This window comes from Chelonia mydas, chromosome 1 (genome assembly GCF_015237465.2).
Source record: "Chelonia mydas isolate rCheMyd1 chromosome 1, rCheMyd1.pri.v2, whole genome shotgun sequence".
Taxonomy (NCBI): Eukaryota; Metazoa; Chordata; order Testudines; family Cheloniidae; genus Chelonia; species Chelonia mydas.
This window is the reverse complement of record NC_057849.1, coordinates 192,458,852-192,485,378: the sequence shown is the minus strand read 5'-3', so window position 1 is coordinate 192,485,378 and position 26,527 is coordinate 192,458,852. Positions and strand designations below refer to the sequence as shown.

Here is a 26,527-nt window from a genome sequence, read left to right as displayed (position 1 = left end):
AGAACTCCGACTTTCAAAGTAAGCCAGATATCATGCTAATCCCATTTCAAAACAAGCCAACCCCTAAGAACCCCAACACTCTGTGAATAGATTCCACCCCCCCGGTGTGCAGTCTGGCACTGTGGTGGGCCTGCTGTGCACCCCGACTCTCTTCCCCCTTATCCCTGCTTGCCCCCCCTTTCCCTTGCTTGCTGGGAGCTGATCCAAAAAAAAAAAAAAAAAGCAACAAGCTACAACAAGCAGCAAGCTACAAGCCAAACAAGCTACAAGTCAAAAACTAGCCAACAAGCAACTCACAAGCCAATTAAGCCAAAAACAAACCCAATTTCTGCATTTTTTCCCCCCGGGTTTGGCATGTCTGGTTGAAAGCTCAAATTTTTACTTCAAATTCTCTCTCTCCCTCCCTCCCTCCTCAGAAATGACCAGAGAGCAGTAGACCTCAAAAACCATCTTGGTGAAAACTTTGTCAAAACAGATAATCTCTTCAAAATGTTCCGGCTTTGTCAAAACGAGATATTTTGATTAAATTTTATGGCATCAGAAGTGTTCCAACTAGCTTCCTTAGTCTACTTTTCATTCAGTCTGTTCTAAGGCAAATTCTTGGCAGCATATGGAAGTGTGCCTGGACAAAACTGAGCTAAGGATCTCCGTGGATGTGGACCTGAATCTATATCTATGCATATATATATATATATATATATATATATATATATATATATATACATATGCCCACCAGTACCACAGTATCTGAGCACTTTGCAGTCTTAACTGTATTGATCCAACCAACACTCCTGTGAGGAAAGACAGTGCTAATGTCCCCATTTTACAGCTGGGAACTGAGGCACAGAGAGATTAAGTGACTTGCCCAAGGTCACATAGGAAGTCTGTGACAGAGCAGGGTCTTGAATGCAGGTCTCCCAAGTCCCAGGCTAGCACCATTGGACCATCATTCCTCTCTGCTTACTGTTTGAAAAACACAAAGGAGATGCATTTTGCAGTGAAATTATGAAAAATTTGTAAATTAAGCCTACACATGTAAATTACTAGTGTTCAGTGTCATAAATTCAGTAGAAACTAGCCTGAATTAAAGCATTCAGGGAGGGGAAGTAGGGGTCTTTGCCTCTGGATTCAGATTCATCTCTAACATCTGTACTCTGTTTTTTGAGTTGCAGAATGGGCAGATTATACAGGAGTAACCCTAGGTACAGTGACAGGGAAGAACTCGGGATTGGGAAAGGCCAGATTGTTATAATATAATCCAGAGGTAATAAAAATATAATTTACAGAGCTAGGGCACTGCTCCTCTTAAAGTCCATGAGAGTTCTGAAAATGACTTTAAAGGTAAAGTAAAAAGCACACTTCAAAAGTTGGTAGGAGTGAGGGTGGATACTTTTATTTTACATTTACATTTGGCTGCTGGCAACACTGCAGCATAATCTTAATGGCAAGTTCCTGTTGCTGTGCCCTCTTTTCCTGCTGCCCCCTCCTCCTTAACATATAACTGGAGTGAGTGACTTGCTATCCATATCTACTGATGGCAAAGGGCCTGATTCTTCTCATACCTTTGTAAATTGGGGAGTAATTCCATGGAAGTCAACAGAATTGCATACGCTTATATGTGAGGAAAATCCCAGCCCACCTCAGCCCAGCTCCTCCTACTTGCCTCCTACACCCATTTCTGCCCAGTGCTTAATGTCTGATGTGTAGAGCAGGACCGAGTTTGGCCTGTTATGTACTGTATTTGATTATTTTTTCTTTAATGCCACCATTTAAGGCTGCATGTAGTGTTGACGTAGCTGTGTTGGCCCCAGGATATTAGACACCCACCTTGTCTCATGATTAAGGCTATCCACATGAAATTGCCTGGGCTTCTGTTGCATGGGGAAGAGCCAGTGCGTTGCAATGGAGATTCATTTCCTTCTGCTGTGGCAAATGCAGCACAACAATTTATTCGAGCCGTTGTAATGGGATAGTATTGACTGAAGTTGTTCTGCCATTTTCGGTAGCACTAAATCCTGAAGCAAATGCAATAAACTAGTTGTTGTTTAAAGGAGTAATGCCTGCATTTAACATGCTGAAAAATGTCTCTTTGTCGAGCATTGAAAAAAATGTTTAATCGTGTGCAGTCAGGAATGAGTCTGAAGGCAAAAGCTATATTATCTTGCACTGAAGCTAAACATAACTATCACTTGTTCCTCTAGCCCAGAGGTTCTCAAACTCGGGGTTGGAACCCCTCAGGGGGTTGCGAGGCTATTACATTGCGAGCTGTCACCCTCCACCCCAAGCCCTGCTTTGCCTCCAGCATTTATAATGGTGTTAAATATGTAAAAAAGTGTTTTTAATTTATAAGGGGGGGGCACACTCAGAGGCTTGCTATGTGAAAGGGGTCACCAGTACAAAAGTTTGAGAACTACTGCTCTAGCCTGTTGTGAAGTGTACAATTCTTTCACTGAAGATCACAAGAGTCTTCAGGACTTTCAAACACAAGGCCATTCTTCATCTAAAAATCTTTGGAACAGAAAGATGTGACTAGCTCTAATTGCCATTTTCTAGGTGTTTTGTATTCAAGATGTTACAATTTGCAGTATGGTACATCTCCAACATACTTCACTTTATTGATCACTATCTCTCACAAGCCAACTGATTTGTATTAATGCTAACACTGAGTGTTCTTAAAAAGGAAATCTTCAGAACAGTCATAATGAATTAATCTTATAAACTATTGATTGCACTTCAGTCCTTTAACTGTCCTGTTTGAGCCTGTACTTGGCACACGAAGTGGACTCTATCCTGCCTCAGATAAGCACTCTCAGCTTCTGTGAGAGTTGTATGGTTGCAATGGAGGGCAGAATTCAGCCCCCTGAATTTCTATTGAAATCAGTGGGAATTACAAATGTATTCATACAGTGCCTAGCACAGTGGTGTCCTGGTCCATAATAAATAAGGGCTTCAGGATCAGGCCCTATACATTTAACCCTTTTCCCATTTGTATCCCTTGGCATTCTCTCAGTTTGTCAATGAGCTTATGATTTATTTAATGGTGAGATTTTGGGTAATCACATAAATTCCATGAAAAGAAAAGGAGTACTTGTGGCACCTTAGAGACTAAACAATTTATTTGAGCATAAGCTTTCGTGAGCTATAGCTCAGCTTATACTGAAATAAATTGGTTAGTCTCTAAGGTGCCACAAGTACTCCTTTTCTTTTTGCGAATACAGACTAACACAGCTGTTGCTCTAAATTCCATGGTAGATTACATGCCAAGTATTTTAGTTCTGATTCTTCATCAGCCTAGTTAAAGAACAGATTAGTGAGGTTTTTACTTGATAACACAATACGGATCAAACCCTCTGACAATAGTATGAAGAGTGATATGACAGATCTGTAGAATATAACCAGACTAACTGATGTAGGAGTCATCCTAGCATTCCTATATAGTTGTCAAATGAAATCCCAGTTCTTACATTTGCTTTTCCTGTATTTTCCTTACAGCTGAACGAGATATCAGTATCTACTGTGGAGTACAGGCAATTACTATGAAGATTAATTTTTGCACAGTTCTTTTTTCTGGTTATTCTGAAACAGATTTGGCCCTGAATGGGAAACATGGGGACGCTCACTGCAAGGGGTTTATAAATAACAACACCTTTCCAGCAGTGGTCATCTTCATCATCAATCTCAGCACTTTGGAGTCCTGTGGAAGCACTCTTGTGGTAAGGCAAGATCACTGTCAGATTGTATAATAGGTAGTAGTGCCTGGAATAGAGTGTGGGGGGTGCACCAGCATTGTATCCTATACAAACATCTCTGAAACAGTCTTATACACTTGGTAAAAATTTGCTTTTTGAAAGAAATGAATAGCTCATCAATTTGAGTGCCAATAAGAAGCCAAGGATATAGGATATAGTGGTAGACAACAACTTTATTCTTATAGAGCTAGTTAGGAATTTTCCTTCAAAAGGATTTTTCACTGGAAAATGCAGTTTCTGCAAAAATCAAAACTTTCTGTAGGAATAGTTCAATTTTGTGGAAGTTTTCCAAATTTCCATCTGGAAAAATGAAACAAATATTTTATTTGGGGTTGATTTTTCATGGGAGTTGTAGTTCAAGCTCCCTGACTGAACTAAATTTCCCATTTCAACACAATCTGCCCTCTGACTGAGTGGCATGATGCATCATGGAAGTAATGTGTCTGCAGGCTCATCATGGGAGATGTAATCTGGCCAGGAATCCGACTCCGAGTGGAGAATGGAGACATCAGGTATCTGAACTACAGCTCCCATGAGGCAATGCACCACCATAGGGAAATGCTGTATAATACTGAATTGACCTGAAACAAATGCTTTGCCATTTCTGAATCAAATATTTTCAGAATGTCTCAGTTTCAATATTTGAATTTTTCATCCGATTTCAGGACAAAAATAAACATTGAAACATCGGAATTTCCCACAGGAAGGAAATTCAGATTCTCACTCAGCTCTAATTCTTATTTAATATACTGCAAGTGTATGTACCACAACTGCTGCTGGATGGTGTAAGACCTGCTCAAATGTCTGATTTATGTTGCACTGTAGTGGTTGGTCAGCAGAAGGATGGAAGCCTTAATAGTGTTAACAACTAGTTGAGATTCTCTTTTAGCGGAAGAGGTAAATACTTGTGTTTCTAGAGCCAATCATCTTAGACTTGATATGCTATGCAGCATAAATGACAGCTGTGATATCTGGCTGTGTGCGGACAGCCACAGATGAGTTATACTCAGGTTGTCACTTAAGGCAAGATTCTGGTACCTTTTTTGCAGAGCTGTAATTTAATTAACTTTAATGGAGTTACTCCTGATTTATACCAGCGTGAATGAGAGCAGAATTAGGCTCTCCGTCTTCTAAATTGTCGTATCCAACAATGCCTCAATCTGTGGGGCAAGCCCAGATTTTAGACGTGAATTTCCTTCTACCCCTTAAGAATTGTTGTTCAACTTTTTGCTATAGGTTGGATCGCTGCAGTATGCTTTCAGATGTAAGGTGGGGATTTCTGACACACACAGGGATGGTCTGGGTCACTGAAGCCTCCAAAGTCTGCATTAAGTAATTTACAAAGAATAACAACTTACAATATTTTGCAAGATTGCCATTTATAGCCAGAGTTGATAATGACACTTCAACTTAAGTACTCCTAGCATTTTTTGTTATATGTTCCTGTTTTCAGTTGCTTATAACTTTGCCAAAGTGTTCAGACTGAAACTTTCTATGTGCATTCTCTGTCTCAAGCTGAACTTTCTTTTTAAAGGTTCAGCAAAAATAGTTCAGTTTTTTCCAAGGGTAAGGTTAGGAAAAATGGGTAGTGTTGCCAATGCTAGCCCCCCACCCCAAACTGTGTGGCTTTCTTATGTTTTAAAAAGAGCTCTACCACCTCCATAGTTTGGAGCAAGGCCTTGAAATTTGGCCGACAGCTCTAAGGTCAGAAAGATGTCTTTTGCTGTTCCCATGAAAATTACCCAGATTGGGCAAAATTATAAGCCTCTGAAAATTGCCATTTTGACATGTTCATAGAGCTTGTTAGAAATTTGCTGTTAAAATCTTTGAACATTCTGCCTGCTCTGTGCAGGCTACCATTCTCTTTGGAGCTCCCTATATAGCAAATTCTCTGAATATGCACTCATGCCCCGCAGGGCTCCCTATGTGTATCCAGATAGTGCAAAGATAAAGCAACAGCTTGCGGGGAAACAATAGCATCCCTTATGGTTTAGGTATGTTGGGCTGAGAGTCAAGAGGAGACCATGAATACTGATCTCAGCTGTTCCATTCACAGGTGTAATATACCCCACGTTTCAGAGCCCTTATTGCTAAGCAAGACTCATACCTCTCTGCTTCATGAGGGAATCAGGCATCCTTCATTTTACAAATGGTGTAACTGAGAGGCTGTACTTCTGGAAAGGCTGGGAATAGAACAGAGAACTCTAACGTAGCAGACTCCATTCACATCCTCTTAACCACTCCAGCTTTCAGAATTAACGTGCCACATTTTTGTGCTAGGCTGTACTGTCTGTAATGTCTAGACTTCTCTCTCCTCCAGAGCTAGGAATGTGGATTCCTAACATTTTTCTGCTGTCTAGCAAATGGCTATATACACCAATGGCAAAATGTACGGGGAATAACAGCCTACTATTGCAACCAGGTTTTCCGTTAGTTCAAGAAATCAAGTTGTGCTATGAATCTAAAGGTCCTGGATTCAAACCCTGATGAACTACCCAGGTGTGCCGAGGGCAGCGTGGTTTGATGAATTCCTGGTTTTTTCCCCCAGTTTTTATTTTTTAAAAATATAGGAGATTACATACAAAAACTACATCAAAACAATGCAAAATCAAGATACGATTAGGAAACACCAGAGTTAATCTCGTGCAAACTCAATGTGACCCTGTTGTGTACATGCATTATAAGATACTCTTAATTACATATTCAGTTCTTAATTAGTATTTTCTCCACATGACCATTAATTCACATAGTACATGGGATATATGGTGAATGAATCAGTGGGTTGCAGGAAGAGAAAGAATGTTCAGTTGTGTTTTGAAGGTGTTGGATGGGGACCCAGGAGAGCTGGGTATTGTTTCTGTGTCAACTACATACTTATGTGATGTTGAGCAAATCAGTCATAATTCAGACATGCAACGGGGCTGAATTAAGGTTACACAGGCAACCTTAATTGTGGCATTGTCTAAATATTGAGTACTTGGATTTTCAGCATTGGCATTCTTTTAACTTAGTTTTTGTGTGAGTAATTTATCATACATAGATATGCATCTCCATACAGACAGATACAAGCATTGACCAGAAATTCAATTGTTTGACTTGAAATTGCTTTGGTGTCTCATTAATATCACTTTAAAAATACTATAACTCTCCCATTTCCATCATCTATTATGTGATTTGGAAACCTTCACAAACAAACATACCAGTAGTGGCCACGCATCACTTCAGTGAGTGGGATTCTGTGTAAAATAACTTCATTTTCAAGTATTAAAAGCTCCACTATTTTGTTACCTTTCAAACCAAATTGAACTGCTTCTTCAGTCCCTTCCTCCCCCCAGTGATCCATGGGAATTCATCAGGAATGTTCAGAGAAAATGCCCACCTGAAAAATTATTCACGCGACCTCAGGACATTCCAGGTCTGTGTTTAGGCTCTACGGCCATATTTTGCATTCAGTCAGACCGCTGTAATCCCAATTGACTACTGGCTGTGCAGGTGAAATAGAAAACAGAATCTGATTTAGTAAGCCCAATTCGTCTCTGGTGTACTGAATGAAGTTACACCAAGGATGAATTGGACTCGAAGTGTCAGAATTTTTCAAAGTGTTTGTATTTCTCTCTCTCTCTCTCTCTCTTTTTTAATGTGCTTAACCTTGTGGTAATGTCTGTTTTCATACCTCCCTCAATAGGTATCCTCAGGTCCAGGCATCAATGCATATGGGAATGTATCAGTGGTACAGATAGGTAACGTTTCAGGCTACATAGATACGCCAGATCCACCAACAATCATCAGCTACTTACCAGGGCTTCTGTACAAATTTAGCTGTAGCTATCCATTGGAATACTTAGTCAACAATACACAATTGGCTTCGTAAGTATGCTTTTCATTCATTCATATATATTTATATGTATAAGGGTGAGGGTATCTGTCTACATGCATCTGCATAACCCAACATTTATCTCCATAAAAATTGTGGTCTTGTACTGATGGTGAAAAAAGTAAAACCAAGATTGTGGGAAGAAGTGGCAGGGAGAAAGGGGAGACTGAAGAAAGAAGAAAAGTTTATTAGGGGATCTATAGAATACAATGATTTACCAAAACTACTGTAGTTTGTTGCCTGACTAGTGTAAAAATATGCCTTCTAAATGCATGTGGTTTTATGACAAAATAGTAGCTGCATACACATTTTAAATTTCCCATGCAATATAATTTTTTTGTTTAGGGTAATCAATGAATGTGTAGTGCAAGGAAACACATTTTCCAGGAGCCGACACACTATATCATGGAGAACTGGTTCTTTTATGCCATTTTGCCTTTCTGCTAATTATTTGCCTGATTCATGTTTTTAATAGCCTCCATTACTTCCAGTATAGTTAAGGTCCTGTCATTGTCTCCACTATAAATTCCTATTTTCAGAGGTTTCTAACACAAATCTTAAAAAAATCACTCCTTATGATGTATCTCAAGAACTGATTTTGAGTAAAGAAGCACTGAAATATGAAAACGCAAACAAACAAACAAAACCCTTAAACAGTTTCTGGTTTCTAAATCTGTTTTAGGTCATCAGCTGCTATTTCTGTAAGAGAGAACAATGGGACATTTATCAGCACTCTGAGTTTGCTGCTTTACAATGTAAGTATAAAATTAGTAAACAAATTATATGTAATATTCTCTGAATTACATGGCTGCAGCTCTCTTTGACAGAGCAGAATTAGGCTCCTTATGTGTTCATTATGTTCTATTTTCCCCGGAGGGGAAGCAGGCCTTTCAGACCATTGTCATTCATCTAATTGTTACCTTGTGCTTGTCCTTTTTTTTAATTTATTTTTTTTAAATGCACCTGTTGTCTCTCTTCTTAGTCTCTGCCCTGAATGACATACCATCTCTCCTTTTATTCTGCATTTGTACAGCGCCTAGCACAATGGGATCCCGATCAACAATTAGGGCTTCCAGATCCTTGGGCAGTACAAATTATAATACGTGATGCACTAGAATTCATATATATTGCATATTGTACCTGCATATTATATTTATTCTAAATATGATCTTATAACAATATTGATATGTTAAATTTCTCACAAACTTATGTGGAGTCCAAGCCTTGTCCAAGTATGTTGACCATTTTAAATAGGAGTGAAGTATGCAGGATTTACTCCCAATCTGTACATCCATACAGATGCTTATTGCATGTACTTTGGAGACTTCATGGGTTAATATTTTTAATAACAGCATTTGGCTGCTGACACTTCTCTCATACTTTTTCAGATAATTGGGTTTGAATACACATCACTGTGTAAACTTTTATTATGTAAATCTGGACAACGACAGTAAAACGTAAAAAATGTGCATACGTCTATTTATAACAGCTACATTCATTCCTGAAATAATTTTTGTTGATTAAAATTTTTATTCATACATTTTAAATACCTGATTTAAATATCAATTTTTCAATCTATCAAGCAACGTTTTTGTAAATTATGAATCTGATTTTTTTGGCTTTATTATTCATGCCATCGGGATGCTGAGTTATAATTCATGCAACTGATTTAAAAGTCAATGCTTTTTTCTTGGAATATAATGAGCTATAAATATTGTAACAGGACATTTTCCAAAGGCATTTTTTTTAAAATTCACGTTTGTAAGTTTGTCATTTGGTAGAGCAGAGTTCTTAAAAACAGATTAAAATGAAGATTATATTTCTCCCATTTTTAAATAAATATGTAGTAAAAAGGAGAGAGAGCCAAATTCCTCAAAACTACAGGAATTGTATAGTGGATAGGAAGAGCCATTCACCGTTTCTGCAGTGAGAGAAGAATAAAATTAATATCATGCCGGAATATGCCCTTGAATGAAGTGCCCAAGTTTAAAGGGCCTGATCCTGCCCAACTGAAGTCAGTAAGGTCAGATCCAAGGTATTCAAGTGATTAAGAATGAAGTCATTGGTGTTTGACTCTGAGTTTTGATCTTGTGAGATGCTCCTAGAAGAAATACTGCAATTCACAGAAGCATGAAAAAGCAACCAAACACAAAGTATTAAGATAATCTTAGTAATTGTAACTATTTTCAGGAACTTGTACATAGATGAGCTATACAGTATATTTTGCTCCTGATATTAAAGACAACATTTACAAATGCAGACCCCAAAAATAGACATTTAAAGCCATATTTAAGTACATAAGAGTCCTGCTTGTCAAAGGTGTTGTGCATTTGTAGCACCCAAAGACTCTGTGGCTGTGAAAATCAAATCACTTTTTTAGGTGCCCAGAAGGATTTAGGTGCCTAAGTTCAGACAACTATGTTTGAACACTTTAGACAGGCTGTTTGTTTTTTGTCACTTATTTCTCTGATGTTTAAAATTGTTATCCTTAATTCCCCCCCTCTCTCCCCCCTGACTTGTTGATGTTTTCATTTGTTCTGTTGTGCTACTTCGTGCCTTTGCCGTGTGCGAATCCATCTGCAAAATTTATGAACGCAAGCACAAAACTAACCATTATGGAAAAGACGTAAAGAGACTAATAGGGATTAAGGCGTGGATTTTCAAAGGAGCCTAGGTGATTTAGATACCCATGTATAAATCCTTGGCGGTGACTGCAGCATGTGTAGCTCAGATACTGAGTTAGCTTTGCTCTAATTAGTTTGCTAAAAATAGCACTGTTGTCATGGCAGCACAGGCCGTGCCACAGGCTAGCTGCCCACGTACAATCCCTTCTTCGTCCCTGGGTAAAAATTCAGGCAACTAGCCCATGCGATGGTCTGTGCTGCTGCAGATATATTTAACAAGATAGCTTGATCAAATTTAGCTACACATGTTGCAGTCGCCCCTCACAATTGCAGTACAAAACCTGTCTTTAGACTCCTTTGAAATTCTCAGCCTAAACCAATAGCGATCTGTAGAAATTACTCCAAAAATCTGTAGGACGTAATAAGAGTGAGATCTTTTCTACAGATTCTCTTAGCCAACATACACATTTAACAGAGAAGTACACCCCACTATCAAATTCTACCGCTTAGCTTAGAAGTTCTGTAGCCAGTTTTCTCTCATTCTCTTTAATATTTGAAAGGACACTTCCATAGGAGTGAAGTACGTAGAAAGTTTACAAATTCTGTTTTTCATTCCTTTAGAAAAATCACATGCTTTGCGCATTTAATTTAATATTTTCCAAACTTTCTGGTGTCTGCTACACTGTTCTGGTTTTATTGCGACACAGCTTGTACAAGGCAGGACTTTTTGAAAATGTGGACTGAGTCTTGGGTGTCCTCATCTCCCACTAGAGGCCTTTCTCCCGTATGCTGAACCTCCCCCACCACTCCCATCTTTCTACTGCTCATCTGCAATATATTAAATGATGTCTGGTCCGCCCTCCCCCCCAAGTGGGTCTTGTATTGCTGAATTATGTCTGTGTGAACAAGTTCCTACTTCAGCTCCTGGAAACCTTGGCTAGTAGGCCCTCTTTGTGAATTTAGCAGCATACACAGAGCACCGGGGTACATCCACCAAGTGTCTTTGATTGTTTATACTCCAGGTACATCACAACATAGTGGGAGATATGCTCCCTTGCTGCTCCCTGGCTCAGCTATTTACACAGTTTGATTTCTTCTCAGGAGTACCCAGTTGGTGAGCTAATTACCTCATTAGCTCATCAGGTTCTGGGCAGGTGCAAGTGATCCCTTCTACCCTTCCAAATCCAAACTACCGAAGTCCCTTCCACTCTACCTATACCCGGTGCCATGGGTATTCTAAGTGACCAGGGTGCTGGCTTCCAAAGAGCTCAGTTTATAACTGCTAACAGCACCCTGTCACAGTCTGACACTCCATATTCATTTTACAACATTGTACAAGCTGTGATTTTCTCTCTCTCTCTGTATACACACTTACACTAGTTTGGTAATGGAGCGTTTGAAAGGAGGTAATTTTTTAAATACAGTCTTTGTTTGTTACCTAACACTTTTAACGTGTCATTTCCCACTAAAGCTGCATTGTGGAGAGCAAAACATTTGTTCTAATTGTCTGAGGGCAAACCTTGAACTTTGCGAACCTTGATAGCACTCCTGTTTCCGCTAAGCCAACTGACCAAAAAAGCTTCTGTGTTGCAAGGTGTTGGTATTGCCATTGTGTTACAGCAATTGTGTGTGTGTTTTTCCAGGACTCAACCTACAGCCAGCTGCTGGTTATCCCCAGTATAGGTTTACCTTTGAAAACAAAAATATATGCAGCAGTGCGAGCAACCAACCTAGATGGCAGGTACAGTAAAAGATATTGTTTCTTCCCTTTCTAATTTTTGCAGCTCTTGAGCAGCATCAATCACCATGTAAATATATAATTATATATGGGGTTTTTTTTTTTGACCGTCTTTTATGGGGCTTGGTAGAATTTGATTTTTTTTTAAAAATAATTTTGATGGATAACTGATTATTTTCAAGCATTGCTTTTTATTAATTTAAATTTTTACAGGTGTGGAAAACTATGGGAGTGTCCAACAATAGGAGATCAATTATGTAATAACAGTACACATTGAGATTCAAAAAGTTAAATCTTTATAACTGTTAAGATACAAACTGTGAACATTGCATCAAAGTATACAAAGTAAATATCCTTACGTTGAACTCTAATAAGTTCTGCCATTTTCTTACCTTTTCTATCTGTACATTTTGAGTATTATCGATGGAAATATTTTTTTTGTAGGTTTGTGTCTGTAAGGTGAAATCCATGTTTACTGATAAAAATCTAATACTTCCAAGCCTATTTACAAGTAATGAAATGGCTAATCTGTGTGAATCACTTCCCTCTGTTGGACGGAATCAGATCTGTTTTGTTATGTGTCACAGGCCCTTTATTGGTAATCATCAACAATGATTCTCCTTGAGCTCAAGGGAGCTTTTGTAAGAGGAGGAAAGAAAGGAAACAAAAGTGTAGGAATAAATGGTCAGTTTCCATAATGGAGAGAGGTAAATAGTGGTGTCCCCCAGGGGTCTGTTCTGGGACCAGTCCTATTCAACATATTCATAAATGGTCTGGAAAAAGGGGTAAACAGTGAGTGACAAAATTTTCAGATGATACAAAACTAGTCAAGATGGACTGCGAAGAGTTACAAAAGGATCTCACAAAAGTGGGTGACTAGGCAACAAAATGGCAGATGAAATTCAATGTTGATAAATGCAAAGTAATACTCATTGGAAAACATAATCCCAACAACACATACATACAAAATGATGGGGTCTAAATTAGCTGTTACCCATTGAAGAAAGAGATCTTTGAGTCATTGTGGATAGTTCTCTGAAAACATCCAGTCAATGTGCAGTGGCAGTCAAAAAAGCAAACAGAATGTTGGGAATCACTAGGAAAGGGATAGATAGACAATATCATAGTGCCACTATATAAATCCATCATATGCCCATATCTTGAATACTGTTTGCAGGTGTGCTCGTCATATTTCAAAAAAGATATATTGGAATTGGAAAAGGTACAGAAAAGGGCAACAAAAATGATTAGGGGTATGGAACAGCTCCTATATGAGGAGAGAGTAATAAGACTGGGACTTTTCAACTAGGAAAAGAGACAACTAAGGGGGGATATGATACAGGTCTATAAAATTATGACTGGTGTGGAGAAAGTAAATAAGGAAGTGTTATTTACTCCTTCTCATAATACGAGAAGTAGGGGCCACCCAATGAAATTAATAGGCAGCGGGTTTAAAACAAACAAAAGGAAGTATTTCTTCTCACAATGCACAGTCAGCCTCTCAAACTCTTTGCGATGTTGTGAAGGCCGAGACTATAGCACGGCTCAAAAAAGACCTAGATAAGTTCCTGGAGGATAGGTCCATCATTGGCTATTAGCCAGGATGGGCAGGGATGCAAAACCATGCTCTGAAGTCTCCCTAGCCTCTGTTTACCGGAAACTGGGAATGAGCGACAGGGGACAGATCACTTGATTGCCTGTTCTGTTCATTCCCTCTGAAGCACCTAGCATTGGCCACAGTCAGAAGACAGGATACTGGGCTAGATGGACTATTGGTCTGACCCAGTATGGCCATCTTTAAAAAAGGGAAGAAGGAGGATCCGGGGAATTATAGGCCAGTCAGCCTCACCTCAGTCCCTGGAAAAATCATGGAGCAGGTCCTCAAGGAATCAATTCTGAAGCACTTAGAGGAGAGGAAAGTGATCAGGAACAGTCAGCATGGATTCACCAAGGGCAAGTCATGCCTGACTAATCTAATTGCCTTCTATGACGAGATAACTGGCTCTGTGGATGAGGGGAAAGCAGTGGACGTGTTCTTCCTTGACTTTAGCAAAGCTTTTGACACTGTCTCCCACAGTATTCTTGCCAGCAAGTTAAAGAAGTATGCCCATACATTCATGGACTATAAGGTGGATAGAAAGCTGGCTAGATTGTCGGGCTCAACGGGTAGTGATCAATGGCTCCATGTCTAGTTGGCAGCCAGTATCAAGTGGAGTGTCCCAAGGGTCGGTCCTCGGGCTGGTTTTGTTCAATATCTTCATAAATGATCTGGAGGATGGTGTGGATTGCACCCTCAGCAAGTTTGCAGATGACACTAAACTGGGAGGAGAGGTAGATACGCTGGAGGGTAGGATAGGATATAGAGGGACCTAGAGAAATTGGAGGATTGGGCCAAAAGAAATCTGATGAGGTTCAGCAAGGACAAGTGCAGAGTCCTGCACTGAGGACAGAAGAATCCCATGCACCGCTACAGACTAGGGACCGAATGGCTCGGCACCAGTTCTGCAGAAAAGGACCTAGGGGTTACAGTGGACAAGAAGCTGGATATGTGTGCCCTTGTTGCCAAGAAGGCCAATGGCATTTTGGGATGTATAAGTAGGGGCATTGCCAGCAGATCGAGGGACGTGATTGTTCCCCTCTATTCGATATTGGTGAGACCTCATCTGGAGTACTGTGTCCAGTTTTGGGCCCCACACTACAAGAAGGATGTGGAAAAATTGGAAAGAGTCCAGCGGAGGGCAACAAAAATGATTAGGGGACTGGAACACATGACTTATGAGGAGAGGCTGAGGGAACTGAGGATGTTTAGTCTACGGAAAAGAAGAATGAGGGGGGATTTGATAGCTGCTTTCAACTACCTGAAAGGGGGTTCCAAAGAGGATGGCTCCAGACTGTTCTCAGTGGTAGCAGATGACAGAACAAGACATAATGGTCTCAAGTTGCAGTGGGGGGAGATTTAGGTTGGATATTAGGAAAAACTTTTTCACTAGGAGGGTGGTGAAACACTGGAATGCGTTACCTAGGGAGGTGGTGGAATCTCCTTCCTTAGAAGTTTTTAAGTTCAGGCTTGACAAAGCCCTGGCAGGGATGATTTAACTGGGATCGGTCCTGCTTTGAGCAGGGGGTTGGACTAGATGACCTCCTGAGGTCCCTTCCAACCCTGATATTCTATGATTCTATGATGTGAATCCTGTCCAATGCTGCCATGAAATTCTTAGTGGAGATGATGTGCACCAAAGTGATACCCATTGAAGTGCTATATGGTCACTGATTTGTAACAGCTTCTTTACTGTGGAACAGATGGGAGTAAAACCATGTTGGTTAAATTGTATCATTCATACACTGCACAGTCATTGTGCAGTAATGTAAGTAATGCAGAAAAATAAAAACTATTATACTGCCATAGAATGGTCTCAGTGAGAATGCAGGGATTCTATACATGGCTCGTAATTGTACATAACTGTGTAGGTTCAGTTCATCAGCTAGTACTATCAACTTGTACCTCCGTTTTTTTTTTTAATCTTTTTCCTTGACGATTATCTTGCTCCTCATGCAGATGGAATGTTTTGATGGACTATTGTTACACCACTCCATCTGGTAATCCCAATGATGAGCTTCGATACGATCTCTTCTTTAGGTAGGTACTTTGCAAATCCAGCATTTGTATGTAAATGCCCTCCTTTTAAGACCGCAATTATGAGCCTCTGTATGATAGCGTGATGCTACATTGCTTGACAGGCATGAGGTTTTTCAGGAAGGTCCAATGTCTATGCTCGTAAATAATTTATTAGTCATTAATCTAGCTATTTGTGGACATAAATATTTGGTAAGCGTGCACAGGCATGAAAATTGCGTGCACCAATGTAGGTGTAGAAATAGGCATTTTGCATGCACATACTAGGGGCCCTCTACTCAAATTTCAATGGGTATGTATTTGTTAACATTTATTTTAATGCAAGCGAGAGGATGCCCTGTGGGTAGATGATAACCATCTAACATGTCTAAGGTGCTGATTCAGGAAAGTGCTGAAGCACAAGCTTAGGTGCTGTCCTGAGTGGGAATGGCTTCCTGAATCGGGACCTTAAAGGCTAGCAAAGAGCAGCGTGGTGTCTCAGCAACACCGCAGATTGAATCATATCAGTGGCTCTTGATGGAGCTGCTACCTTCATTCAGAGGTGCTTATCTATATAAATGAGCTTACCTGATAACTTTTTGTTTCAGGTCTCATAATTATTTGGAGATTTGAATTTAAATGGAACCTGGAGCTGAGCTCCCTTGGATTTGGTTTTGATGTAGCAAAATACACAATTCAGTACCACTTTAAAGAAGTGTGTGTGTGTGTGTGTGTGTGTGTGTGAGAGAGAGAGAGAGACAGAGAGAGACACACACACACCCTTTGTGGGCTTCTTCAATAGTGGCTCTCCTTCCTGCTATAGCCCTCCTTTCAGCAGCCACCACCAGTTGCCTTCTTTCTTGTCCTAGGACTCTTCTTTTCATCCCCCACCAGCAGGCCCATCTCCTAGTCACCTGATCCTTGTCAGGTGACTGGACTTATTACCTCCACTTAGGGAGGCAGGCCACATCTGGCACAGGTTCAGCTGAGCTCTGAACCCTCTTAAAGGGCCAGGTCCGTTTGTGACAGGGTGCCGTTATACATACAATGTCAAGCAGACTTGATTTCCAGTTGTCAGTATTGTTGGGTCCCTATCTGCATTCGCTGAGAATGCAAAACCAATGGGACAAAATTGTGCTCTGGCATAATTCCCACTAATGTCAACGGGTGTAAACACTGCAGGATCAGGGCTAGTTATCTCACATCCTGTGTGTTCCAGTCTAAGACAAGTGTATCACCTAAAGAAAATATTGGAAATGTGGCATTCTTGAACACAAATCCTTTTTAGTGTTTGTAAGAGTAATTCTGACTCTGTGCCTTTTGTCCATTGTCATTCTCTGCCTGCCTGTGCATCTGAGCAGTGCTCACTGCCATGCCATCTCAGACCTTGACGTACTATAGCACACTTGAGACTCTCGTAGCTGCCCATTTTGGACATCATGGCACTGTCTTGTTTTGCACAGAGCTTAAGCATTGATCTTTTTACTTATAGTCCCTTATTCTCAGGGGCTAAAAATCAGAGGTACACATGGTCATCCCAGTTTTAATCTTTTATACCAATTAGCTGCGACAAGGACCCACAGACAACTGTAATTGAGAATGGCAAGAGTCAGATGGGCCGGTTTTCCTTTGAGGTGTTCCGCTTTGTGAAGCACAAGAACCAGAAGATGTCTACAGTCTTCCTCCATTGTGTGACAAAGCTGTGCAGAACGGATGATTGCCCCTTTCTTGCACCAGTAAGTTTTGGGGGGAGCTCTGTCAATAATCTTTATGAATCTGTGCTGTGCCGGAGGCAGAACTGTGGGACCATTCTACACCTGTAATTTGCAGATGGATAGGGGAGGTGGAGGGCATCTGTGCAGATGAAGAAAGCACCTAGAGTTTGAACTTGTCGTTTGTTTCTAGAGAATGTGAATGCAACAAATGAAGAGTGGCATTTCAAAGTCATCATCATTGTGTGACGTAACACTGGGAACTGTAAAGCTGAGGGGAATTGGGCTTGGCATAAGGAGTGTTCACCTTTAGGTCTCTGGGTCAAATCATGCCTCGGATGATAGAGACCAAAGGTGACCACTGTCAGAAAGCCATTCAGATAGTTTATGAAAAATGAGCTGGTGGTCTTAGTATAGCTCCTAGAAAGCTCAAGGATAGAGAATGAGTTTGAGCCTTAGACTGACCTACCCACTCATTTCTAGATGTGATCCCCACAAGACAAAGTTGAAGAACATTCATAGGATGTTGCACTATCACTTCCCCCTGCTGTACCTATTTAGTGGGTAGAGCATATGAGTCTTTAATACCCCTTGCCTAGCAGCAGAGCTGGTCAAAAATATTCTGATGGAACATTCTTCCATCAGAAAATGCCATTTTGTTGAAACTCAAACTTCCTGTGGGAACATGTCTATTTTGATGAAATTTTATTTCAGGAAATTAATTACTGAAAAGTTTGTTATACTGTAATATGGATATCGTACATGAGCTCAATGCAGTTCCATAAATGAAATGAGGCAAAATACAACTGGAAGCCAATCATTTACAACATGCACTCTTAGGAGATATTGCATCTCTTTTTATTGCAAAGTAATTGAATACATACAAGAAATAAAGTTGTAGTATCACTTTTTAAAAGAGCTGGCATTAAATATGGAAGCACAGGAAGGCAATAATTCTACTCCACTCTGAAACTGTGATTTTGATTAACTTCTCAGATTTGCAGTAACAGAGAAAGAAGAGATGCTGTTAAGAGAACAACTTGGAGCCCTCAGAGCACCTCTGGAAATGCTGTAATCTCTGCTGGCCCCATCATTACAAGGAGCGGTAGGAATTCTCAAACATTTCTGTATATTGCAGGAATTTAAAAACAATGCTTTGCTGTTTGAGAGTTTGCAGTGACTCAGCTAAAAAACCCAGCTAACTTATTTGGGTCTATTCCTATGGCTAAACTTTCATGTAAAAGTTCTGAGCCAATTGTTTTGGTCATATATGCATTCAAAACACCCAATGAAGTCATTGTGAGTTATGTGCATGTGTCTGAGGCTGCCATAAACACCTAAACTCAAGAGGCTAAATTCTCATTGCCCATACAGATGCAGCTTCCATTGAAGATAACGGAAGGTGCACCCATCTAACTAAGAAAAAAATTAGCCTGATTCATTTTGCTTAAAATCAGAGCTCAAGATGGGAAAACCACAAAATGGAAAAAATTGTTTAGAAGCTAATCAATACCCACTTTAACATTGACTACTCCTTCTCTTGCCTGGCTCTTCCACTTCCATCTTAGGGTATATCTACACTGCCAAAAATGGTGTGTTCTTAAGTAGGGTTAGCTCACTTGATTTAAATTAGCAGTGAAGACACAGCAACTTAGCTCTTAACTCACTTTAAAAGTTTGAATTAAAGCCTATAGGGCTGCTAACCTAAGTTAAAACACAAATGGCTGTGCATTCACTGCTATTTTAACCCAATTTAGATAGGACGAGTAAGGCATACACCATTTTTTGCAGTGTAGATGTAACTTTAATGACATTAACTGTGACTTGTGTTGGTAATATACTTTTTGCTCAGCTTTCAGCTGTAAATAGAGCCTGAGGCAAACAGTTCAGGTTTTCAATTTAAAGACAGTTGCCCAGATTCTGTTCTCACTTAAACTGGTTCCTATTCAGAGTATAATTCCACTGATTTCTGTTCTCCCAGAATTTTAAAGCGTTTCAAATACATCTTCGAATTTCTGAGAAGCATTCATTTTGTGAATACCTGTGCTAAATAGTAAAGATAAAATATTTTGAGCCAAATTCTGCTGTCGGATGCATGTAAGTAACTGTCATTGGGTCAGTGGTTTCAGTGGAGTCGATCTAGACTGAAACCAATGAAACTGAGAGCAGAATGTAATCCCATAGAGGGAAAAGAATTATTAGGACTTTAGGACTAATTTGTCTCTGTTTGCTGTGTAGTGGTGGATGCATGGACATGCAAGAGGAGACTTTTGCCCATAGAGAATTGGGAATGTATTCAGTTTTTTGTAGGTGCTTGGTTAGAAAAGGGTTTTTTTTGTTTTTTTTTTAAGTAGAATTGGATGAATAATGCCAAAAAATTCTGCACATATTTGAAGTAGATAAGGCGTTTACTTCGGCCATGCTCATGGCCCTTTTGAGTTCACTTTTCATGAATGTTCAGTTACTTTAAAAATATCTGGGGAAAACTAATTTCAGAGTTGCAAACATGAGGAAACTGAATTTTCAGATTTGCAGTTATTTTGCACCACACATGATCATTCAATCAGGGAACAGAAACAAGACCACAGGATTTATTTGAGCAGTCATAAGCAATACAGCTCAAATTTCAAATATTTGGGATCAATCTACATAGGTTTACAAAAATAGAAAAATATTAATCAATTGCCTTGGATATTGAATACATTCAAGTAAACCACAGAATGTTCATGGATATTCCATGAGCAGAAGAGGTGGCTAAATTCTTTAAATACATGATTGTTGAAAATTCTTTGCTTAGCTCTAGTTTAGCCATGAATAGATATGAAAAGGGGAAATAATCATTTTGCAATTGTCGTCTATTTCAGAAATGGAATTCAAACATTTTATGGAATATATAGAGGACCATTTTACTTCTATTTCTGGCTTTTAGGTTGCACAGGTAGGAAAGATAGTTGGGTATATGAAGCACTGGACTATGACTCAGGAGGCCTGCGTTCAGTTCCTGACTGCCACAAGTTTCCAGTGTGACTTTGGGCAACTCATTTAATCTACCTTGTGCCTCAGTTCCCCTTTTGTGAAATGTGCAGAAGGGTACTTCCCTACCTTGAGGCTAAAATCTATTAATGATTGTAGGACTGTCAGGTATTATGGTTATGAGGAGCCATATAGAAACCTAGATAGATACATAGGATTGCTGCTGCTTGTGACTGTCTGTCTCATGTATGTTGTAAGCTATTTTAACACTGTGCTCTTTCACAGAGACCTTGCACTTGTTTGTTTATCTATAATAAATCATTTTAGACAAAATACGTGCTTTCTCTCTGTGTACAGAAACAAAATAGTTATCTACTTCTGAAGGCAAAAGTGTTTAAAAAAAAAAAGAATGGAAGCCATTGTATATCCTAGTTAAAAATAAATACAAGTCAGGACCTTGAAATAAATGTACTTTTGAGCTGTGATTGAGGCTTACAAACAGAAAAGCAAAACCAAACAAAGATAAGATATTTAGTTTCAGGACCGACAATGAGGAATAAGTGAAAATTAGGGGAAAAACATAAACTTATCCCTAAAAACATAAACTCATCCCTCTGTGCTCCTGTCAAGAAAAAAGTGTGTGTGGAGGAGAAGTTTTCTAATGCTTTCTAGTCACAGATTTCCTTAATGAAATGAAGATAAAGTACCCCCACCGTCGCAGAGATCCTTCCCCCTAATACAGCACATGGTGAGAAGAAGTAGTTCCTGCTACATTGTTTTGGATCATATTTTTGTGAAATGGGACAGAAGAGAATTAGCAACACGTTCAGATAACTGGACCTTGATAAAGATTTTTTTTTTTTGGCAGAGTAATAAGTGGTGCATTAGACCAATATCCTCGCAGTATAAATTAGGAAGCTTCTTACAGTTAATGTTCCTAACCTGACTTGATCAGAGACATTGATTGTGACAAGCCACCATTGCCAACACAGTTGCTGAGTTTTAGGATAGTCCTAGCTTTATTTTTGTCTGGTTTTAGTGGGAGTGAAGAGAGGATGCAGATATTGATATCTGTAAAATATAATAGCTCCATTTTTATATTTTTATACAGATGAGACACCAACCAACAATTCACAGCTAGGTAAGTTAATCAGAATAAGAGAAACACAAAAGAGGGGTGTTACAGGAGTGCTACACTAATGAGTGGGTAAACCATTTGGATTCAGCTATGTGTTGAAGTTTTCCTTATTACCATTAATTTAAAAGGAGAAAATATGAATGTGTTCTAAAGAAAGCAATTGATAAATCTGGAATGCTCCGTTAAGTTCATGTGCCCAACAGTTTAACAAATTCCAATCTCTACTATGGAACTAAAATTACAGATCAAATGCAACCCTATTTATGTTGCTATGGCACATTAGGAAACAGTGCAACTGCCAGAAGCCAAATGGCAGGTTTAAGCAATAAAGTCATTTCCTACTACAGATGAATTGAACCACAAAATGGTCATTATGGTGCAGCCTAGCCTGGCAGGCTTCACAGCTCAAAAAGGTAAAAATCCTGTTTCAGCTCCTGTAGTCCCTGACCTTTGTCCTGGATGTAACCATAGGAACCACACATATGGTCTGTGGTAAGGCAGATGGGAATGAGTGACAGGAGATGGATCACTTGAGGATTACCTGTTCTGTTCATTCCCTCTGGGGCACCTGGCATTGGCCGCTGTCAGAAGACAGGATACTGGGCTAGATGGACCTTTGGTCTGACCCAGTATGGCCATTCTTATGTTACAGAGCCCAGTGCTTCTGCTCTGGTGGTTGAGGAAGTAGGCTGTATGGAAAAAATATGGGCTAGTATGGGGGGAGGAGGTCTGCAGATTGTCAGAGTGCTCCTCCTCCTGATCACCTGGAATTCTTTTGGGTGGAGAAATACATCTGTAGTGCATTCCTGGTTTCTCGGTTACTGTTGTCTGGCTGATCACTCTTTGTCAATATTTACTAGGGACCCATGTAACAAAATTCAGCTGCTATCCCTCCTGAAGTCTAAGGCAACTGGGAAAGAACCCCCCCTAGTTCTCCCTTCCTCCAACCTCCCCTAGTTCCCCCCTTCCTCCAACATTTGAATGGTGGGGACTCCAGAAGCATGTTAAAGTCCCTCCTCCATAATAAAATCATGTAAAACAGAAACCTGGCATTAAATAGAAAGATTTAGGGTTCCTGTCAGCTGACATCCTGCACACCTGAGTATGGAGTTCAGATCATCTTATGCGTTAAATATTGTCCTCTTGTCTTATACCCACGCCCATCATGGTGAATGTGCATGTGAAGGAGCTATGCTCCTGCAGCCACTCCCTAAATACATTAGATAGACTTAATGTGCAGTTCAGTATCAGCCTGTTAACTGTAATTTTTGTATATAAAGGCATTGTGGCAGGAAGACCCAGCTCTGCAGAGAGAGATTCTGATGAGACCTTTCTGTGCCTTTTTTTTCCCTTGCAGCTCATCCAAATGGACCTCCTTTCCAGCTGAACTCAGTCACCAGTGCACTGATTTCAGGAATAGTCATTCTAGGGATTATGAGCGTTTTCTTTTTTGTATGTTCCGTCACCCTCCTGCGCAGGAAATGGCCCAGCAGCTCAGTTTTGGGTGGCATACGAAACCCAGTTTTCAACTAAAAGGAACAATTAATTTGCACTTGTTCTGGGGGTGGGGGATTGCCTTCGTTGTCCATGAAATATACTTATGTTATAAATTTACCAAGGCAACATTCTGCCAGTATCAGACTTCAGCTAGTCTTATTTGTAGTGTTGTAGACTTTATTGTATAGCTAAACAGTCATAGTGATGGCAAGAATCCTACGTAATTCTTCTCATTTGTGTTTGTGATCAGACTATTGAACATTTTGCCTGTGGGTGTACTGACAATAAAATTGGTGTCCTACTGTCCTACTGTGAACTAGGGTCTTAAAATTTAAAGATGCTTAAGATAAAACACCTTTAAATACACCATTATTAAACCAGACCTGGCCAACCTGCCACATTCACATTTAACCACCACCTTTGATAAAGACTGCCTCTACTTTTACCTTTTTTGTGTATTTTCCTACTTTATTGTGGGACCTTATCGAGCAAATTATGTAGCTCAGAACCTACATTTTTATTTTCTATCTGGATTAAAAATAACTGCAGAAAGAATCAAATAAGTGGACGGTGATTATCATTCATTTGGAAATGGGGTCATATGACACAGTGGGCAGAAGACTGCTCTGTCTTCTAATTCCATTGAATTCAGTGGGATTGCACACAGTGTAAGAAGAGTCAAAATTTGGCATGGTATCTGTCTGTCAAATTGTTTAGTGCTGAAAATTCAAAGCCGTTTCCTGGGTACAATCCTGTCGTTCATTCAGACAAAAAACTCTCACAGGGAAGTCTTTGACAACTTTAACAGGAGCTTGCCTGCATCATCAGTTGTTCAATTTTTGCTAAGCCTTACTTAAATGCAATCAGCACTGCTATTGCCTTGAGTTAAACTCTGCTGTCATGGACATCCTAGGGTGGAAAGAGTTTATTCCTTTATTTCTAAAACAAAACAACCCTCCCACCCCCGAACAACAACAAAAAACCCCAACACTTTTCCAGCCAAAAGGATGTTTTAGGGCCAAACTCTGCAGTTGGAGCAAAAACTCCACTGAAGTAATTTGAAAGGACCAATTCTGTCATATCAGTTGCACAGTTCAAAAAATAAGGTGGTCTTTCCACCCAGAGCTTTCCACAGAGTGATGCTTCCCTTTGGCTGTTTTCCCCATGAGTTAGACTTCCTCCTTGTTTGGGGAAAATCCTTGCAAGAACAGGCCACGTGCCTTACCAGACTCTCAGCTCCAGCTAATCTGATAAACCTCAGATCATCTGAATTAAGTGTGAATTATCATGTGTCCCTATGAATAGGAATTTAGGTACATCTATCCAGGAATCTGGAAGAGGATATTGGTACTGATGACAAGCGTGGCAGTGGTAGATACAGTAGATATATTAATTTGATTGCTAAACAGTTAGTTAGGATTTGGGTCTAGTCTCAGTAAGTAAACTCTTAACTTCATTTACCATGTACTGTACATATTGGCTCAGCAGCACCTCATTGTTATTTATCACTTTTTCCCGTATTAATCATGTGTGTGCTTTCTGTGATGCGACAGAAGTGGTTAATGTTCAGGGGTCTCTGAATCTCAAGACGAAATGCAAATACAGACATGTCATATCACTCTTCTCTGATCTAGACAATGCTGTATAAAGGCCTGTTCAGAAATTATCCAGCCTGTTGTAGTGTAGGGTCTTTAACAACAACACTGTGCATGTTTTCCTCCAGTCTTAATACCTCAGAAACAATTTTTTGCACTTCAGGGGTTAGGTCTGATGACATGTAAAACATGATTGTTTAATAGAATAAACTGAAAAATATCAGAAGAAATATTTGTCTGAATGTCTTTCTTAGAGGCAACATGTAGGAGAGGACATAGTGGGGGTCAAATGTTCCCACAGATTGGCCTGCTGGGAGTGGGAGAGAGAGGGGCTCTATCCTTTCCCTGCTCCTCCCCCGTGGCATGCTCTGCTTCTGTCCCTGGCAGCCAAGCCTGGGCAGGGAGAGGGCCACCGCTGCCTCCCCGCCAGGCTCTCTCAGGCAGAAGCGGCTTCGTCTCATTCCCTGCCCGGCTGCCAGGGAGAGCGGCCGAACATGCAGGGAGGAGGCACAGGGAGAGAAGACTGGAACCCCTGCTGCAGTTAATGTGGGTGGGGAGAGTGCGGTGGCCCGGGATGGGCACAGGGCAATGAGGTCACTGGGCGTAGGAGGCACGTGAGTGATCACATGTCCTCCCCTTTAGATTGTTCCCCTCCAATATGGGGAGGCACCAGTCGGCTATGGTTATTGTCTTGATTCTGTTTCAAATTAAAATACTTAATCCTACAGAGGTGAAAATTGGGATCACATGTTTAATCTAAGTAAATTTCTTATATTGTGACTAGAGCTGGGTGAAATGTTTTTTTATTTTATTTTATTTTATTTTATTTTATTTTATTTTTTTTGGCTGAATAGTTTATTTGCCTAAAAATGGGAACTGTTCATGAATTCTCATCAATTCAGCTAATAATTTCTGCGGAAAAGTGTGGGGGGGGAATGCAAAAAAAAGTCAAAATGTTCATTTTGATGTGTTAAAAAATAAATATTTTGACTTTTTGTTTTGAAATTTAGCTAGATTTCATTAAAGAAAAGTGGTTAAAAAACCATCTCAGAATGAAACATTTAGTTTTGGACAGAATTAAATGTTTTGTTCAACCCCAAAATTTTTTTGCATGGGTTGTTTTTGTTTTCGTAAGAAAAACAGAAACATTGTTTCAGGGCAACCTGAAATGATTTTTTTCAGATACTTTGGTTTGGCCACTAAATCAAAAAACCATTTTACTGGCTGAGCTCTAACTATGACTTAATCTAAACAAACATCAGATAATCATAGTGAATCTAAGGGGAGTAGGGAGAAACTGGAGATTTGCAGGAAATGAGTGCGATTCAGATTTCAAGGCTTATCATGATTCATAGATTTATTTTTTTAAGGCCAGAAGAAACCACTGTGATAGTTTAATCAGACTTCCTGTATAATGTAGGCCATAGGACTTCCATGAATTAATTCCTGCCTCAAATCTAATAGCTGGGTTTGAAGAAGAACATCTCATCTAGAAAAGATCCAGTCTTCATTTAAAGATTTGTAGAGATGGAGAATCCACCACATCCAATGGTAAATTGTTCCAATGGTTAATTACCCTCACTGTGGAAAAAATTGTACCTTTTTTCTAGTCTGAATTTGTCTTGTTTCAATTTTCAGCCACTGGATCATGTTACACCTTTGTCTGGTAGACTGAAGAGCTATCTATTATCAAATTTCTGTTCCCCATGTAGGTTTTTATAGACTGTGATCAAGTCACCCTTTAATCTTTTCTCTTTGATAAACTAAACAGATTGAGCTTCTTGAGTCTTTCACCATAAGGCATGTTTCCAGTCCATTAAGCATTCTCTTATGATTCAGGTAACACCACTGAAAAACAGTAGTCATTGTTATTGGGGGTTGGGGGGGGGGATTCTAAGCATAACCCGTGATCAGTTCAATAAGTTTGTTATATCTTTGAGTCCATCTCAGCTCTTGGAAGGGACAGTACCATAAGGGAATTGTTGTAAATAGACATAAATTATAATAGTTAACA

The 26,527-nt window shown here is 39.8% G+C and overlaps 1 protein-coding gene across 1 annotated transcript in view; it reads left to right on the top strand.

The window, feature by feature from the left end:
• The window catches only part of ZPLD1 (zona pellucida like domain containing 1), a 48,693-nt gene extending 22,660 nt beyond the window's left edge, over positions 1-26,033 (top strand). Inside the window, exons 4-12 of the mRNA XM_043538544.1 lie at positions 3,493-3,713; positions 7,435-7,616; positions 8,306-8,378; positions 11,891-11,988; positions 15,542-15,622; positions 17,163-17,334; positions 18,307-18,415; positions 21,395-21,424; positions 22,779-26,033. Coding sequence (XP_043394479.1) covers positions 3,493-3,713; positions 7,435-7,616; positions 8,306-8,378; positions 11,891-11,988; positions 15,542-15,622; positions 17,163-17,334; positions 18,307-18,415; positions 21,395-21,424; positions 22,779-22,954 — 1,142 coding nt within the window. The 3' untranslated portion in view covers positions 22,955-26,033. The remainder of the gene's footprint in view (positions 1-3,492; positions 3,714-7,434; positions 7,617-8,305; positions 8,379-11,890; positions 11,989-15,541; positions 15,623-17,162; positions 17,335-18,306; positions 18,416-21,394; positions 21,425-22,778) is intronic.
• Positions 26,034-26,527: the final 494 nt, after the last annotated feature.